Genomic DNA, 17650 nt, shown 5'->3' with positions numbered 1-17650 from the left:
TTTCAGCGCTGCCTCATACTGGTTCTTTAGGTCCCATGGCAGGAGGGTTTGGTGGTACTAATATGCAGAAGGCACAGTCACTAATCGATTTGGGATCTAGCAGGTATGAAAGTTAATTTTAAAATGGTTATATGTTAAACGTATGTCTTCTAAAAATTATGGAACACTTGTATTTTCAAAGTCTCATTCGTTAATAATGGTCTACCAGGTCTGAAAGTAGATTGTTTTCATATATGCAAATAAGTAATATTTTCAGTAAATGTAGGTGAGGAGCTCAAAGGAGAGAAAGTGGAGACTAAAAGAAGGGAATGTACAGCATTAGTAAGTAGAGGTAAAACTTGCAAGCGGTTGTAAAAGGAATGTTTATGGATTGATGTGCTCATTCATTATAGATGGCACCAAATAATTAGCAGACATGTAAGAATTGTATTTGTTATAAATATTTATCTATGGATTTGTTTTATGAATAATAGAGGGTTATAAATCTTTGTCATCAGCAACTCTATTTCACTGATGTTAGAGCTTTGTCAGAGACTAAGTGAGGGTCTAGATTTATCTCTACAATTGGACCTTGAAGGAACAGTCTTCTAAAATACAACACAGAGGGCATTTCAGCCCCAGCTCTGTTCCAAAAAGTGACTTAGAAGTGCTTGCGAATACACAGCCTGTAGGACGAATAGGAGGATTACCTTAAGTAAACCAGACTGGTTTTGTCTGGTCTTCGAAGATGGCACAGTGCAAAAATGCTGGGATTTAAAGGTAGAAGCATTATAGGCATAACTAAACATTTGATCAGTGCTGTTCTGCAGAAACTGCATGAACCAGAAAATTTCCATTCAACCTGTCATTGTCACTAATGGCAAAACAGAGGGAGAGGTGGAATATAGTGGTTTTAGCAGCTTTATCAGATAGATTTTTTTGCTGTTCCTGATTATCTATTTGCATACATCTTCAAAGTTATGTAGACATCTACCAAATGATTCACAGTTCTTTTAAACATTCTTATGAAGGATGAGATGTATCCCTGTGATTTTCTGTATTATTATTATCACAATGATCCTCTGGTGAAACATGTGGCATAATAAAAGCATAAAAATATAAATAATAATAATAAAATAATAACGTGATACTAAGGGAATGGGATGTTGAGTTCAAAAATTTCCCTTTAGGTATGGGTTCCTACTTTCACAGTAGGATTTCGTGTTAGCCATGAAAATATTTATAGCAAGTTAGCAGAGACAACTTTGTAGAAGTTGTTTCTTGTTACCAGAAGATGCTATTTATCTTCTGTATCAATTCCTGCTTTTTAAGCCAAGTAACTTAGAGGTCTTTTCTCTTTCTTTTTTGAAACATTATTACAGTTCAAATTCTTCCTCCAGTGCTTCACTAGTTGGGAATTCACCAAAGATTACATCCTCAGACTGGGCAGTTCCTCAGGCCTCCAGATTAAAATACAGACAGAAATTTAACAGCCTGGATAAAAGTATGAGTGGATATTTATCAGGTGAGTGTGGCATTTGATACAGATGGGGAAAAGGCAGTGGAGCAGTATTTTTTGTTTTCTGCCTCTGGAACATTGCAGGCTTAGGGATGAAATTCTGGCTTGCTGAAATCATGGAAACCACTTGACTTCCAAACGAAATGAAAGCTGAAATTGTTGATATTCAGAACTGTGCAGGAGACAATGAGGATTGGCTTCTGCTTCTGGTCAGCCAGGAAATAGAAATGGGCTCAGGGTCTGTGTTAGACCTGGAGAGAACTGAGGAGGTATCAGTCTTCCCAGATGGTCTGGGGAAGCAACAGTCGCAGTCAATGGGAAGAAGAAAAGAGCGCCAGCAGTGGGAACTAGAAGACCCTGAAAGCTGTAAGGCAGGGGAAGTTAACTCCATAATATCAGCAGTTGTTTCTCAAGAATCAGCCTTTGAGCAGATACTGTTCTTATGACTTGTGAAATGAGAGATGACTGCACAATCATTTTGTGTTGTGCTCCTGTGCTATGTATAATCATTTAGATATTTGGGCTTTCTCTTCTTTTCAAAGAAAGCGGTTCAAGGAAGATAGTACAGTACTACAGACACGATTGTAAAGTCTCAGAAGTCATTTAAAGGAGTGATTCCTTACTGAGTTAGTGTGCTGTGCCACAACATTATGGTGATTTTGAAAGACTTCCCACAGTTAGTACAAGAGTAGGGTTTTCTAAAAGTTAGGTGGCCAGATTTCTTATTCAGAATGAGTACTTACCAAGCCTCTGCCTCAGTTTTCTACTCCACAAGAAAGGAGGGCAATTCTTTCTTTTTTGAAGTGGACTTAATGCTTTTTATCTTGCTCAGTTGATTTTTGAGCTGAAGGTTTCATTGACCTGCCTAGAAGGGTGTATGGTCCTTTGTTAACTGAGGAAAACTGGCAGTTTTCCAGCTGACTAGCTCCAGCTTTCAGCAGACAATCAGCTGTGCTCTTGTAACAGCTGTGGGGATTACCCTAAGCATCCATTTTTCATGTCAGTTTTTGCTGTTTTGAATTTTGAGTGGGGAAAAAAAAAAGTACCCAAAAATACTTAAATCTTTGTTGTGTTCAGATTGTAATACCTCTGGTTAAGCCTGGGAGCAGTGCCAACTGTCAGCCATTAATGAAAAGGGATTAGATTAATATTAAAAATAAACATGCCCCAGTTCATGACCCATTTTTGCTACATGTGAATCTTTGTTGGAAGTATTTATTTTTATTAATATCCTTCACACTTTCTCTAAGGATTTCAAGCAAGAAACGCCCTTCTGCAATCAAACCTTTCACAGACTCAACTGGCTACTATTTGGTAAGTTTAGTTACTGATTATGTGTTCAATGCATTTGTAGTGTTAAAGAGAGGAATTGTACTTTATTTAATAGTAAATGATGAAGGGACTCCAGAGATCTACTATAGTAAATGAAAAGTAAGCTACTTATTAAACTGGCTTGGTGATTAATACATTTTTCGAAAGATACCTCAACTTCATATAATAAGCCTTTTGCTGTTTGTATTGTTAGACTCCCTGTGATAGTATAGATATTAATTTCAGTTACCATTTCAGTGATTTGCTACTTAAGCTGAGCTTTATTCATTTCAAATGTAGAATTGTGAAACAAAAGACTGTCTGACCTTGTTAGTTTTAAAATATGGAGAGAAATTAAAAAAGGAGTAGCCCGTTAGACTCACTGCCGTTCCCATGAAGATAACTACGTATTACACATTTTATAAGATTTGTCTTTACTGTGGTGATGGAAATAGTTACAGTTGTCCAAAGGCTTGAATAATCTGCCTTTAACCTGCTAGATAAGGTAGTTTGGATTTTGCCGTCGGACATAACTTCTATGCTGTGCATAAGCCTCATTGTCCCAGAGGAATTCACAACAGCTTTGTGCTTTACAGCTCCTCTTGAGGCAGGCTGCTTTCTTCTTCCTCTTTATCTCAGGAGGAGTCATTTGTTTGTCTTTTCCAGCAGCAAGCTGAAACATTCCTCTTATTAGTTCAGCTGATTTGGTTGCACACTGTGAGGGTAAAGATGGAGTTTCAGGTTATATTCATCCACACAGGAGTATGGGGAAATAAAGCAGGTACTGTTTTTCTCCTGGGTGCCCAGTCTAAAGCTATCAGGAGCCAGTACAGGGATATCTCTACACATGTGAAGGATTAACATCCAAGTCCTTGTTACAGTTTTGCCCAAAGTAAGGAATTATAAAATATTTCTACCAGAGTATGATCTTCATGGTAATTACTGTAATAGTAATACTGTTATATGTGAACAGTGTTGGTCAGTCAACATAAAAAAAAAAATCTCATTTAATCATCTCCTTTCATATTTCACCATGGTGCCATGGTGTATGGATGTGTGGTGGATTTTATTGTCTGTTTCCTTTTTGATTTTTTTTTAAACTGCTCAATATTTTTTGTCCGAAGCAGTGTGTATAAAAAAAAATGGCACAAAAACTTATTTTAGTAATCATTTCACCTAAGTCCAGTCTAAGGACACATTCCTGCAATTACATCTATATAGACAGTTCTCTGAGAAAGATTCCTGTTTTCTTGTCTGCATCTCTGGAAACATTTCATTGTTGTTGTTTTTTTCCTGAATGCGTGGGAAGCATTTTGAGTACAAGTAGGCTGATGGTATGATTGTGTGATTTGCCTTCTCCTTAGAGGGGGCATATGATCTTTTTCTTACCATTTCAAGGAGCTCTGGAGTAGTTCCTATCTTCCCTTCAATGCCAAGGAAACACAAGGGAAAAAAAGAATTCTATGCCAAGGTTCCCATTGCAGCATTTGGTTAATTTTATGTAACATTTTATTTTGTATTAAAGGAAGAAGTGGTTTCTGTCTTGTTGAACTGCTTAAGAACAGGCATGAAATCCCTTCCCAGCTCTTCTCTTGAGGCTTAAGAAGTCTCTTAAATTTTCCTATCCTTTTTTGTATTTTAAATCATCTGTGATCTGCATAGCAGCACATTATAAACAAAAGAATACTTTATTTCATCCACTATTCATATTACTGTAATCATTTTTGACAGATAATTTCAAAGAAATTCTGTATTTTCAAAATTATTTCACTGTTTCAGCTGTGAAAATTTTCAGCTATCACTTGTGAGTGATTGTGGTATTTAGTTCTAATTATTATTGCTATTAAAACTGTGCAGGTCACTAGCTGATATTGATGGAGATGGACAACTGAAAGCTGATGAGTTTGTGTTAGCTATGCACCTAACCGATATGGCCAAAGCCGGACAACCTCTACCACTAACTCTGCCTCTTGAACTGGTACCACCTTCTTTCAGGTAAATCACTGAGAGCAGTGAAACAAGCAAATTCTTTTTGCAAAGAAATTATGTGTTATTTGTCTAATTTTTTTTTTGTATCTTTTTTTTTTTTTTTTTTTTCCCTCCAGGAGTGGAAAATATACTGAAAATATAAATGGAACTCTGCCATCTTACCAGCCAGTGCAAGAGGAGGAGCCGCAGAAAAAACAGCCAGGTAAAACAGGCTTCATGGTCTCATTCTTAATATATAGGGCTGTCTCTGAAGGACACTGAAACATTTAGGAAGAGGAAGACATAACAAGTCCCTACGGGGATTCATTTCAGAAGCTAGATCCATTTTAACTTGATGGTAGGAAGGTTGTTAAGGGGATGTAGTCAGCCTATTACATCTAATAAAATCGAGAAGGCAGAGAAAGGGACTATTATTAGCTGTAGGAATGGGAAAGTGTGCTGATTAATAATGTATTTTGGAAAAGAAATATTTCATGGCCAAATACTGCATTGCTACAGCAATTTTTTTTGCAGTTGAATGTTACTGGCATTACTTTGTTCTGGGTGTTTTGGAAACAAGAGGTCCCAATGTTGCTTAATTTTCTGAAAACAAGGTGCAATTTGAACACAAAGTAAATTCTGCTGTTGGCTCCATGATCCTGCCAGCAAAGGTCTGTTATGTGGGGAGCATGAGACACAATTTGTCTCTCTATTTAGAAAGATGGTTGCTGGGAGCCAAAACCATTCCTTTGTATCTCTTTTTGTACTGCAGTAACTGAGCTCAATCCTATTTTGTTTTCTGCTGTTTTTAACTCCAAGAGATCTTACAGGGAATAGCCTAAAAAACTAAACTCTTTCTTCTCTGTGTTTAATTTTTCTTGCACAGTGGAAAACCTTTTTAACAGAAGATTGTCTTCTGTTAGCTTTTAAAAACTGTTCCTTTGTATTTCCTCTAAAATTAAAGCCATTTTCTTTGTCAGTTTTAAATTGCAACATTTTTTCAGTTGGAATAGACTTAGGAAAATTTAAAGGTATTTTTGAAAAGAAAAATAATACTAGAAAAATGCAAGATGCTTACATTATCCATGACCTAACTAACTGAACTTGCCAAAAAGGAAATATCTTTCTTTAGTGGCGCAACTGAGGTACTTGTTTGAGAGCAATGTTTTTGCACAGGGCAGAAATAACTACTTTTGCTTATTTTAGTTACGTTTGAGGACAAAAGGAAAGCAAACTATGAGAGGGGAAATATGGAGCTGGAAAAACGCCGTCAGGTCCTGTTGGAGCAGCAACAAAGAGAGGCAGAACGTAAGGCTCAGAAAGAACGAGAAGAACAAGAACGAAGAGAGAGGGAACGTCAGGAACAGGAACGGAAGAAACAACTTGAAATGGAAAGGCAGCTGGAGAGACAACGAGAATTGGAAAGACAAAGGGAAGAAGAAAGGAGGAAAGAAATAGAAAGGCGGGAGGTTGTTTTTTTGAAATTATTTTTTAATGCTTTAAGGAATATATACATGCATACGACATTCACTTCATGGAACATTCAGGATTTGAGCACTGACTTTGACTCCTTATCCTCGCATGGCTAATGGCAAGCTCTCTTGTAGAGAGAATGTCATTTCTTTCTGAGAACATTGTGTCTGTTACAAGTGAATGCAGTGTTGGTGTAAGTCAAAGACTTTCAGATAGTTCAAAGGACAGATGAGATTTCTGGGATGCTTCTTAGATTTGTACAAAAAACTCTATTCCAAACAAGATTTTACTGAATTCATAATTGATAATATTTTGCTGTTTGAACTCAAGACAAATTTGCTTCTAGGTGGTATCACACTGCATGCATAAAAATTTCATATTATATGTAGTTCTGTGAAATAATCAAAGAAGCTTGTGTAATATTTCTCAATGAGCTCATTTATGGTCTGTATTCTGAGCTAAATGGATTTTTTTCTCTGAATTATGCAACTATTTTCAAACAGCTTTTTTCCTTTGGAGTTAGGAGCATGGCATGAAGTGCCACCTCTTAAGAGGGTCACTTTCTCCATTCTTTAATGCCAAAATATGCAAGATCACTTTGAAAACAACAATACATTGTGTTCCTGTTACACTATCTAAAAGTAGAGCACGTTGTATTAAAACATAGTCTCTGGGTTCTGTATCTACATTGTAATTTAAAGTAATGTAACTTCTCCTTAGGCAGCAAAGCAAGAACTTGAGCGCCAGCGACGATTGGAATGGGAGAGAATTCGTCGCCAAGAACTTCTTAATCAACGTAACAGGGAACAAGAAGAAATTGTCAGGTTGACCTCTAAAAAGAAGAGCCTTAATCTTGAATTAGAAGCCCTGGTAAGACACAAATGTTACTGCCCATTTGAAAGGAAATGCAGTATTGTAAAGTATGCAAATCTTAGAATATATATTGATGGCCTGCTAGGAGTTCCACTCTGCTTTGGGTGAGCGCTCTAAAGCAGATACATATATATATATTTTTTTCAAAGAATTGATTGTGAGCTAATCTGCCCAAAGGCTTCGTGGAGAACTGTTTTTTTGATGTAGGTGGTATAATTTGTCTCTCATTTCTTCCTAGACGGACAAACATCAGCAAATCTCAGGCAGGTTGCAAGATATTCGAAACAAGAAGCAGCTTCGGAAAACTGAGCTGGAGGCTTTAGATAAGAAATGTGATCAAGGAATTATGGAAGTCAAGCAATTACAACAACAGCTGCAGGTACATAACTTTCTGATATGTTTGTAGTTCTCCTTTATTTCCTATTCTGTGCTTCAGTAATGTTGATAATCAGTTTTGATAGGGAGGAATAGTGAATCAGTTTGATTATAGTGCAGAGAGGAAATTGGCGATGCCGTCAACATTGCAGAGGTTTTTTTTTGTGTTGTTAAAGAAATGATTACATATACTACAACAAGCTGATAGTTGAATAAGGACACTAGTCAAAACTTCAGCTTTATTTTTGTGAACTGATACTAGTGACTTCTTTTTAATTATGAGTTCTTTTATAGCTACAAACTCAGATTTTTATGAGGAATGCTTTTCCGTATGAAGACTAAGTTGGTCTTTTGGCTGAGTTACCTTGCAGGTCTTTATTTTATCCTTTTTTTCTGTATTTGAATAGCAAGACATAAATTATTTCAGAATAGTTGACTACAATAAATCATCCTCTACCTTATTTTTATGTAATGCTCCTGCCTGTCAGGGAAACTTCTTTTAATCTTCTTGTGTGTCACAGAAAGTTACTGTTTTTATATTAGATTTGAGGTAGCCAAATGTTCTTATGATAACTGTATAAATAGTAACTTTTTTTTTCCAGCTGTGTTAATGCTTTTTTGGTAAAATAAATAATAAATAGTTAGTTATAAGAGTGTTTATGTTGGGAGTGCAGAAATCATTTTTCCTCTACTCTATAATGATAACTTGCATCCTATGTTTCATCACTGTGAGTTGAGGTTATGTTTGGAAATTCACCCACTTTTAGTTAAGTATGAACAATATTAAAAAGCTGTTATGTTTTCTTTAATATCTACAGGAGTACCAGAATAAACTAATCTATTTAGTTCCTGAAAAGCAATCGTTAACTGAAAGAATTAAAAACGTTCAACTTGACAACACTCAGAGTAAGTACCTGCAAATGCTGCAAATGAATTCTCTTCTGTTGCATTGCTTGCTTTTCTTCACTTGCAGTGTAAAAAAAAAAAAAAAAAAAAAGATGTAGGATACAGGGGTGTTAATCACACCTTCACTTTTTTTTCTATCTTTTCAGTGAGAGCCACCTTGGAATTGCTGCATCTGCATTCCATTATTTCCTTTGTGTTCTAAAAAGGGGCAAACAAATACGTATTTGTGACAAAACAGATTTTGCTCAAAAGTTTACTTATGCAGACTATACAGACCACAGATACTATGATCCTTATTATACCATGTCTTTTTTTTTTTTGTAGTGTAGACTCAAGGGAGTTAATTTATGTAAAATTGACACTGGCCCTTACATCACACTAGAAGTTCCTCTCAAATCACACTAGATTTTTCTGCTTTCAGAAGCTTGCTATGAATTGGTCTAATATGGTATTAAAAACAGTTTGCAAAGTATTCTGTATGTATGACATGTGATGTTTGTATGTCTCAGGTAGGTAGGTGTTGGCCTACTTCTTTGTGCTGTATACAAATACGAAGATAAATCAAGGGATATTTGTGAGGAAAGACATTGGGAATGCATTTATAGTAGGAAAAAAAACAAAACAATGAAAACAAAAGTCCTTGTAAAATTGCTTGTCTTTTTTTTCCTGGCTTGTATCAGGAACAGGGTAGCCAGCAGGACCAGGCAGGTGATTGTCCCCCTTCACTCAGCTCTGGTGAGGCCGTGCCTTGAGTACTGTGTTCAATTTTGGGCTCCTTGATACAAGAAGGAGATCAGAGCCCTCGAACATGTCCAGAAAAGGGCTACAAAGCTGGTGAAGGGCCTGGAACACAAGTCCTGTGAGGAACAGCCGAAGGCACAGGGGTAGTTTCATCTGGAGAAGAGGAGGCTCAGGGGAGACCTTATTGCTCTCCACAACTACTTGAAAGGAAGCTGTGGGGAGCTGGGGGTTGGCCTCTTCTCACAGAAAACCAGCAATAAAACTAGAGGAAATGGTCTCAAGTTGTGCTAGGGGAGGTGTAGGTTAGAAATCAGGGGACATTTCTGCTCAGAAAGAGCAGTCAGGCACTGGGACAGGTTGCCCGGGGAGGTGGTGGAGTCACCGTCCCTGGGGGTGTTCAAAGAAAAGTTGGATGTGGCGCTTAAGGACATGGTGGTGGGTGACATTGGTGGTAGGGGGTGGTTGGACCAGGTGATCTTGGAGGGCTTTTCCAACCTTAGTGATTCCATGATTCTATGCAGGTTCAGGAATTAGTTCAGTGCACAAGAAGTCCTTAGAAAAGGAAGAATTATGCCAAAGACTTAAGGAACAACTAGATGCCCTTGAGAAAGAAACTGCTTCTAAACTTGCTGAAATGGATGTATTTAACAGTCAGCTTAAGGTAAGTGTATTCTCTGAATACATAGTTTTGCAGTGTTGAGCAGTGTCTTTTATTTCTCCATCCAATCAAAAAAATTGGTGGCACTTCCACCAGACTTCCAAAAAGCTCTTCCCAACTTCTAGTGTCACATAAGAATTTCCAAAACTCTTGGAGTACAATAAAAATACATTTAAAACTATTGCTAATGTACTAAAATATCAACATCTTGCTCATCATTGCTTTGCATGAATCACCGATTGCTCACTGTAAACTTTTGCCTTCTAGAACTAATTTGGCTTGAGATACAAACTTTAATCCATTTCTCAGGCTCTTGCAGATTCTGCTCTTACGGGGTTATATTGGCAACAATTCTTGAATTGTGGACACTTTAATCGAAAGAATAACAGGGTTTCCTAGTATATTGCAGATCTGGTAACAGGCTTCGGTATTGTTCTGTAAATAAGCACAGGCCATTTAACTGGAGAGTAAGTTAGTAAATGCTGAATGTTGGAAATAAAAGCATTTTTGTTTTTATGATTTGGCAATTCTTGGTTTACCTTAAAATGCATGCAACTGTCAGGTAGGTTAGCTAATATCCACTTCCCAGCTTACTCCTAGTGGCTCTGGTGTGAACTTTGTTCCTAAATAATTCATTTATGCTGGGCCAATGTGAGGGCTCTATGCTCTCTGTTAAAAAGGACACAAAAATCAAAATTTGTAAACATTTTAAGAGTTCCTTGGAAAAAAAAAAAAGGCTTCATGTAACACTGGTTACCTGCATTTTTAGTTACTTGTTTACTTGCATGGCTTGCTGTGTTCAGTGGCTGCATCCACAGTTTAGTCTTCCCTAAAATACGTTTTTCAAAATACAGTGCAAAGATTAATTAGCTTTTTATCTGCCTTATCTTACAGTGTGAGAATATGGATGATTCTGTTCTTCAGTGCCTTTTGTCTCTGCTAAGCTGTCTCAACAACCTCTTCCTCTTACTTAAGGTTATTTTCTAATCTTTGGCTCTTTTGCTTTTTAATTATTTCGCAATTTTCCTCTGCTTACCCTTTCTGTTTGGATATATGACTTCTATTAAATACGTTTTCATAAAAGAAAATCAGTAGGCTCTTTTTCTTTCTGCTAACTTTTAAATCCTTGTAAAGATTTGCAATTTTGTTATGTGCTTAGAAAGCCAAAGTGCAAAATACTGATAGCCATTTTACCTCTTAATAAGCTATGTTCACCTAGATATTTTTCTTTTAATTAAGATAACATCAACAAAAAGAATGCTGTCTTAGATGGAAACAGTGCCTTTTCTCACTTTTCCATCTGTTGCTCTCTACTTGTCTCACCATGCCTATATTCGTACATCTTAAGCTGTGAATCAAGTATACAAATTCTCTTCTGAGTTAGAGACTAGAAATAGCATCAATGCCCAGAATATGACACATGGCATGAAAATGCAATGCTTTTAAACCTCCATATTAACCCCGTACTAAAGCTTGCTTACTGTTTTTCCTCAATGCTGCTTTTGTCCTCTGCTGTCAGAAACCTGGCTTTTTTTTCCTCCTCATAAACTATTCTCAGAACTACTTCACTGACCTTTCAGTTTTGCAGAAGAGTTTTTCTCTCCTCAAATCAAAGATTTCTGTGTAGAATTAGAAGCATTTTCAGCTGAACGTGTTTGGGGAAAAATAGTGGTAGATTGATCAGTTTAATTAGTTGTTAGAGACTTTCACTGACGGAGAAATCTCATTACCTTGCCCTTTTCATATAAAATGCACAGTAATTTTTAGGGAACGTGATTATTGGTAGTGGTGCATATCATAGTGGGAATAGATCATTCTTAATTGCTTTATTTGCATTTATGATATCAAATATAAAAAGTCAGGGTATACCTGTTGTATATCAGAAGGATTCCTAATAAAAATAATATAGTATGTTCGAAATCTTTTGTAATGTGATGAAGACGTTCTGAAGTATTTGTGTTATTGTTTTTTTTTTTTGCCTTTTTTTTTTTAATTTTATTTTGTAAATTTAGTTATCCCAAAGATTCAGGCTGATGTTTTATGAAGCTGTTCTTAAACAGAGAGAGATGGAATAGGAATTGAAGGATATGTTCAAAAGAAAAGTTCAGAAACACAGTAAAACTCTAGCCTGAGTTAGTGACCTTAGGCTATAGCTTCCTGCAGTGGTAAGCCTACTCTGTCAGAGTTATTTCAATCTTCCATTTGATGGTACCAATTTGTAGTTGTAATTTACAATGGTGAATGAAGCGGAAAAAAAGAAAGCATGGTGAAGCTGAAGACCCTTTTTAAGGGATATATTCTTAGCTTTATGGCATTGCATTGGCTTTCAGTTGGAGCCTGCCTCCTTGAGAAATGTGTTTTGTGATTATTTATAATATGCTTCATTGTCTTCTTTGTTCTTAAATAATGTTGCACTTGGACATTAAGTTTTATATTTTCCTGTTTCCTGTCACATTTGCCATTTCCAGCAGGTGTGTGACTGAAGGGCTCATTGAAAGCCTAAGTTACATAAAAGGCTTTGCAAACCTGGCAGCTATTTTTATACTTTGTTTGACTTTCTTTACAGTGACTTTCAAGGACTATTACAACTTCATATTACTTTGTTCATTTCTATGGACCAAGTAATACTCTGATTCACAAAACATTAAAATGCCTTGATGCTTTTCTCGAAAGCTTGATTTTATTTCTTTTGATGTACTTTTTTGTGTTTATTTATTAGGACCTGAGAGAAAGTTACAGCACGCAGCAATTAGCCTTGGAGCAGCTCAACAAGATCAAACAGGACAAAATAAGAGAGGTAGAAAAAAGAAGAGCTGAACTTGCACAGAAAAAGCGACTGGAAGATGAGGCTGCAAGGTACCATGTCTAAAGTCTGTCAGCATTGCAGTTTTTAAAGCAAAAAAAAATGCCATGGTGACTTTAAGACACTGACTGTAATAAACAGGAAGTGTAATTGGTAAATATACATCCTGGTTAGTTGCCTTAGAGAAAACATTTTATATGGATTATCACTGAGACAAGGTGTTCTGAATGTCCTCTTTCCAATCTGTTTTTATCATCATTTTCATAGAATTTGTAAACTCAGGTTTGGTAGGTAAATAAACCAAGTAATTACTCTTGCTATTAAGATTTTAGCTTCTTTAATAAATAATACTCATGCCTCTAAAATTCCTCATATTTTCTACCATGTTTTGCTAGCCTTGTACCTATCTCCTTACGAGCCTTTCTGACTAATTCCTAGTTTTTCTGTCATGTGTGTTCAGACAACTGTGAGATAGATACTTAAGATAATAGGAAGTGCATTGACTTCCTAACTCATATGTTAATCTTGAAAGATGGATTTTAAGTTTTAAATTTTGTTCCTTTTTAGAAAAACAAAAAGAAAATACAAATACGTTTTAACAATGCTCTCCTGCTTATTGCCCAGAGAGAAAAGTCATCAATATTATAGACATGGTTTTACTTAGAAGTGCAGATGATTATTCTTGCAATTACTTGAAAAATAAAAATTCATTCTCACTCTCCTTTTCCCCTTTTTAAGGAAAGCAAAACGGGAGAAGGAGAACCGATGGCAGGAAAATATCCGAAGGGAAGAGGAGGAGAAAAAGAAGCGGTTAGAGGAAGAAAGAATGCAAGGAAAAGTTCAAGAAAAGCTGAAAGCTGAAGAAGCAGTTGCACTGATGAGAGACAGGGAAAACAAACAGCTTCATGAAGAGGAGGACAAAAATAGGCAAGCTGCAATCTTGAGAGAAACGGAACAAAGACAGAGGCAACTGGAAGAAGATAAAAGAAAGCAAGAGCAAATTGCAAAAGAAGCTGAGGAGAGGCGTAAGAAGAACGAAGAAATAAAGAAGATGAAAGAAGTGACCAATTCTCAAGAGACAGAAAAACGCACTTCTAAATTAAACATACCCGAAAAGTTTGCAGATCTGTTGAAACCAACAGAGGGTAAAAGTCTTAAGCCACCCTGGAAAAATGAAGGTAATTGTAGCCTGTTTAGTTATTGCTTTAATGATTCCTATTTTCCTGAGTATCATTTCATTCTTTAGATGTATTAGTGTTAGCATAACACTGGCAGACGTATTGTCTAAAATATTGTAATATGAATAAAAAAACAACAGTGTTCTATGATTTTAGTTAGATATGAATCATCCTATTAATTTAGGTTGTCTTTTATCAGTTATCACCACCTGTGGCCCTGAAGACAAATATTCCAGGGATCATGGCTAACAAATTGTGGATGTTGGAAACAGTAATATTTTAGCTTTTTCATAAGGCCAGAACTTTCTGTGATTAAAGCAGAATGCTAACGTGGAGTTTTGTCAGGTGATGAGTGGTTGGACTCAGTGACTTATTAATATTGAAATTCATTTTACTTCTGCCTTATTCAATACATCTTATTAACAAAAAAAAAAAAAAAACAAAAACTAAACTTTCATTGTAGGACTTTGAAAAATGCTGGTTTAATGTTTTCACTAAAAGCAGTTTTGCTTAATCCATCGTTCATTAGTTCTTGTAAGTTTTCATTAGCTCTTTTTATCACTGAATTAAACAGGAACCAAGTTAGCACAGCATTGAAAGATATTTGCACAACTTATCTAGACCTTGTAAAACATTCACTGTTAAGCAGCATCACTCACAGACTTTGAGAAAGCAGAAGCAAAGAAAACAGAAATTACGGTATTTTGCTTTGTGAGGTTTTCAAGTAAAATCTTCACAGTGCTGCTGAACACTTGTTGGAGCAGTGTTATCTTTTTGACTTGAAAATTAAATTTGTGTTAGACGAGACTATATTAAAGTACTGGCCTACATTTACATTTAGTGATTAGCATGTTAAACCCCTGCGCTGTGTGCATCCCATCAGCATGTTACCTAGTGATCTCCTCCGATACTTGCTTAGTGTCTTCAAGGCAAGAACTGTTCTCTGCTTATTATATTCATACTTGTTGCTTAGAATGGTAGAGCTCTAAGTGCTTTCAGCTGCAGTAACCAGTTTTCTTATCCTTTCAGGCAATGCAATTAGTACCTCAGAGTCTAGGAATTCGGTTGCCTTTGTAAATTACAGAGCTTTATATCCATTTGAAGCAAGGAATCATGATGAGATGAGCTTTAATACCGGCGATATAATTCAGGTAAGATTTGCCATTCATATTTGACTTGTGAGAAAACAACCCCTTCCTCTGATCCTAAGATACACAAAGTCCTAGATGGCAGAAGCATTAGGTTGATAAATTTTAGATTTAATTACAATTTAAACTTGATCACTTCTTTTTAACAGGTGAAATTTGGATTAGTTCAGATAAAATCTTTATTTGTATTTTAGAAGTGTCGAGATTTTGTCTGGTATAACAGTAGTGAACTCTAAATATAAACTTTCTAAAATTGGATCAGGAATGATCTAGTTGTGGCAGTTTTTTGTACATTTAGATGCTGGCCTCTAAATAAGTCTGCTTGAAACATGAGAGTAGTAAATAGAGGCATGACTGGCTACATAAGAAGACAAGATTATTAATGGCATTTGAAACAGGCCAGTTTCTTAACAAGTTGATGTGAAAGGTTCCTCTGAATCTATGTACCATTTTCTAATGTATGGTTAACAGAATCTGTGTCTTGTTGGTATTTCCTTCATAAAGGCTCTCTCAGGCAGATGCCCATAGCAGAGTATTCTGCGTCCATTCTGTGTAGTATTTTTCTGTATTTGTGGAGTATGATGCCTGTAATGTTTGAGAGGGATTATAAGACCAGAAATGTTTTCTGGTTTCTCGGTTGAAATCTGCTTTATTTCATTTAATTACATTATTTGTTAGCGTAAACAATTTTGAAAGCCTGTGCAGTCAGGTAGACTTGTGAAAACCAATTTACAGCTGTGGTGATGCAGTTAATATATGTGTATCTAATGGATAAATGCATATGGATCTCCTTCACTCAGATTATAATGATACAGAGAGGTGATAGGGGAGAATTCAGAAAGCAGTGAATTACAGAATATCGAAACCTTTAGGTATTAACCTTCAGTTTGATAGAGTTAAATAATTTATTTGCATTTTCACGCCAGTGAGGTACAGACAAGGAAATAAAAGTTGTTGTTTTGGCTTCCTTTTCAGATAAAATTAACTGTCTCATTTAACTGCTGATATCCTGTTTTAGAAATATGCCAGCAGCCGCCGCCTCCTCTTCTAACCTCAAGCTCAACTAAGCTAACTAGCTGTTAGTATTCGATTAGCTGCTAATTTTAGCTTGCTTTTTCTTTCTATAGCTTTGACTATATGCAGCAGAGCGGAGGTTTCAGTGCTGATAGGAATGTGTAATACAAATGCTCTACTCTTAATCATTACAGTAAATAACAGAATTTTTGGGTGTGTTTTGTCTGCAGTTAATTGCAGATCCAGCACATCCTTCCTGCAGTCTTTTACAGAAAACCAATGAGAAATGTGGTTGCACTTCCCCACTTAAGACCACCACTGTTCTCTAAGCAGAGCTGTACCAGTTTGTTGTGGTGCTGAGCCAGCCAGCCACTGCTTCTTGGTCTTGTGTTCAATGAGATGTGACACAATGCATCATAGATTTTGGCAAGCTGGAATTGTTCCAGGTATCATACGTGGTCCCCAGTGTCATGTTGTCTGGGGCCTGTTTGAAGGAATATGACATCTTTGAGGCCTGTCTCCACATGTCTCTGGATCTGGCTGGCAGATTTGGTGTGTTACCTTGGAAGGAGCTGCTGGAGACACAGTGAAATTGCATCACCCTCTTTTTGGAACAGGGCAAAATCAGCTCAGTTCTGAAAAAGAGGGTGAAAATGCTGATCCTGTGAGAGTGCTGCGTGTGCTATTCAGAGTGCCAACAGGTGCTGACTCATGAGATACCCTCTTGTTTCAGACAGCTAATTGTGTTTTCTTTGTATTTATCGGCCTGTTCATAGGTTGATGAAAAAAATGTTGGAGAACCTGGTTGGCTTTACGGGAGTTTTCAAGGACGTATTGGTTGGTTTCCATGCAATTATGTAGAAAAAATACCAGAAGGAGAAAAACCTTTATCTCCTAAGAAGGCCTTACTTCCTCCTACAGTATCTTTATCTACTACCTCAGCTGCTTCAGAGTGAGTGTTTGTTACATTGGTGTTAAAATTGCTTTTTCAAAGTTAAAATGTAATGTGCTGTGTGGTATCATTCGATGATACAGAAAATATAAATATAAATGCAGCAAACTTCCTGACAAGTCTACCTGAAAGTGTTAGCTTGTGCATTTTAAATATTTGATTGTCTGCTTTGCATTGCATAGGATGATCTATTTTATATTTATTAAAGAAAAAAAAAGCAACACACTGATTCTACTAAGATACTTTTAAAATAAAAATTGTCATGTGTTAAATATGTCTGTATTCAATTTGCAGACCACTTTCACCAAGTAAATCTGCAGAAGAATCTGATTACCAAAACTTACATTTTTCTAGCCTGAACGTTAATACAGCATGGCAACAGAAATCAGCTTTCACTCGCACTGTGTCCCCTGGATCCGTTTCACCCATTCACGGACAGGTATATTGTGTGAGAGTGGAGAACTTGCTGTTCATATTAATGACACTTTTAAGAAAAAACAAAACAAGACAAAAACACAAACACACTTTTCTAATTTTTCTAATACCGTGTGCACTGGGCAGGCTGGGGATAAACAAACTAGTCTGAAGTCTCCACTACTGTCTATAGACATAATTCCATACATTTCAGTGGACTGGTGACCAAGAGTGCTCATGCAATGTGTTTCATAATTCTGTGATTGTTTTCACCTGTAATTAGATACACAAGATATTTGTAACGAGTAAGAAAAAGAATTGAGAGAGTGTTCCTGAGT

The 17650-nt window shown here is 36.4% G+C and overlaps 1 protein-coding gene and 1 long non-coding RNA gene across 9 annotated transcripts in view; one reads left to right on the top strand and one right to left on the bottom strand.

Moving 5' to 3' along the window:
- ITSN2 (intersectin 2) overlaps positions 1-17650 on the top strand; it is a 78595-nt gene that overhangs the window by 35303 nt on the left and 25642 nt on the right. For 6 of the 8 annotated variants that reach the window (XM_068678743.1, XM_068678744.1, XM_068678748.1 and 3 more), the window contains 16 exons: positions 7-103; positions 1362-1504; positions 2749-2812; positions 4667-4804; positions 4915-5000; positions 5984-6246; positions 6971-7120; positions 7362-7502; positions 8317-8404; positions 9667-9806; positions 10698-10778; positions 12523-12659; positions 13345-13784; positions 14814-14935; positions 16723-16898; positions 17193-17337. In XM_068678743.1, coding sequence (XP_068534844.1) covers positions 7-103; positions 1362-1504; positions 2749-2812; positions 4667-4804; positions 4915-5000; positions 5984-6246; positions 6971-7120; positions 7362-7502; positions 8317-8404; positions 9667-9806; positions 10698-10778; positions 12523-12659; positions 13345-13784; positions 14814-14935; positions 16723-16898; positions 17193-17337 — 2411 coding nt within the window. The remainder of the gene's footprint in view (positions 1-6; positions 104-1361; positions 1505-2748; positions 2813-4666; positions 4805-4914; positions 5001-5983; positions 6247-6970; positions 7121-7361; positions 7503-8316; positions 8405-9666; positions 9807-10697; positions 10779-12522; positions 12660-13344; positions 13785-14813; positions 14936-16722; positions 16899-17192; positions 17338-17650) is intronic. The other 2 variants (XM_068678749.1, XM_068678750.1) reach the window with 1 other exon arrangement.
- LOC137854842 (uncharacterized) lies at positions 9801-11372 on the bottom strand. The gene is made up of 4 exons (XR_011095418.1): positions 11285-11372; positions 10561-10632; positions 10343-10472; positions 9801-10263 (listed from the first exon to the last, which is right to left on the bottom strand). It is a non-coding gene; the product is annotated as an uncharacterized lncRNA (long non-coding RNA).

Source organism: Anas acuta, chromosome 3 (assembly GCF_963932015.1).
Source record: "Anas acuta chromosome 3, bAnaAcu1.1, whole genome shotgun sequence".
Classification (NCBI taxonomy): Eukaryota; Metazoa; Chordata; class Aves; order Anseriformes; family Anatidae; genus Anas; species Anas acuta.
The sequence above is the reverse complement of the archived record's forward strand: the minus strand, read 5'-3'. Positions and strand labels throughout refer to the sequence as shown.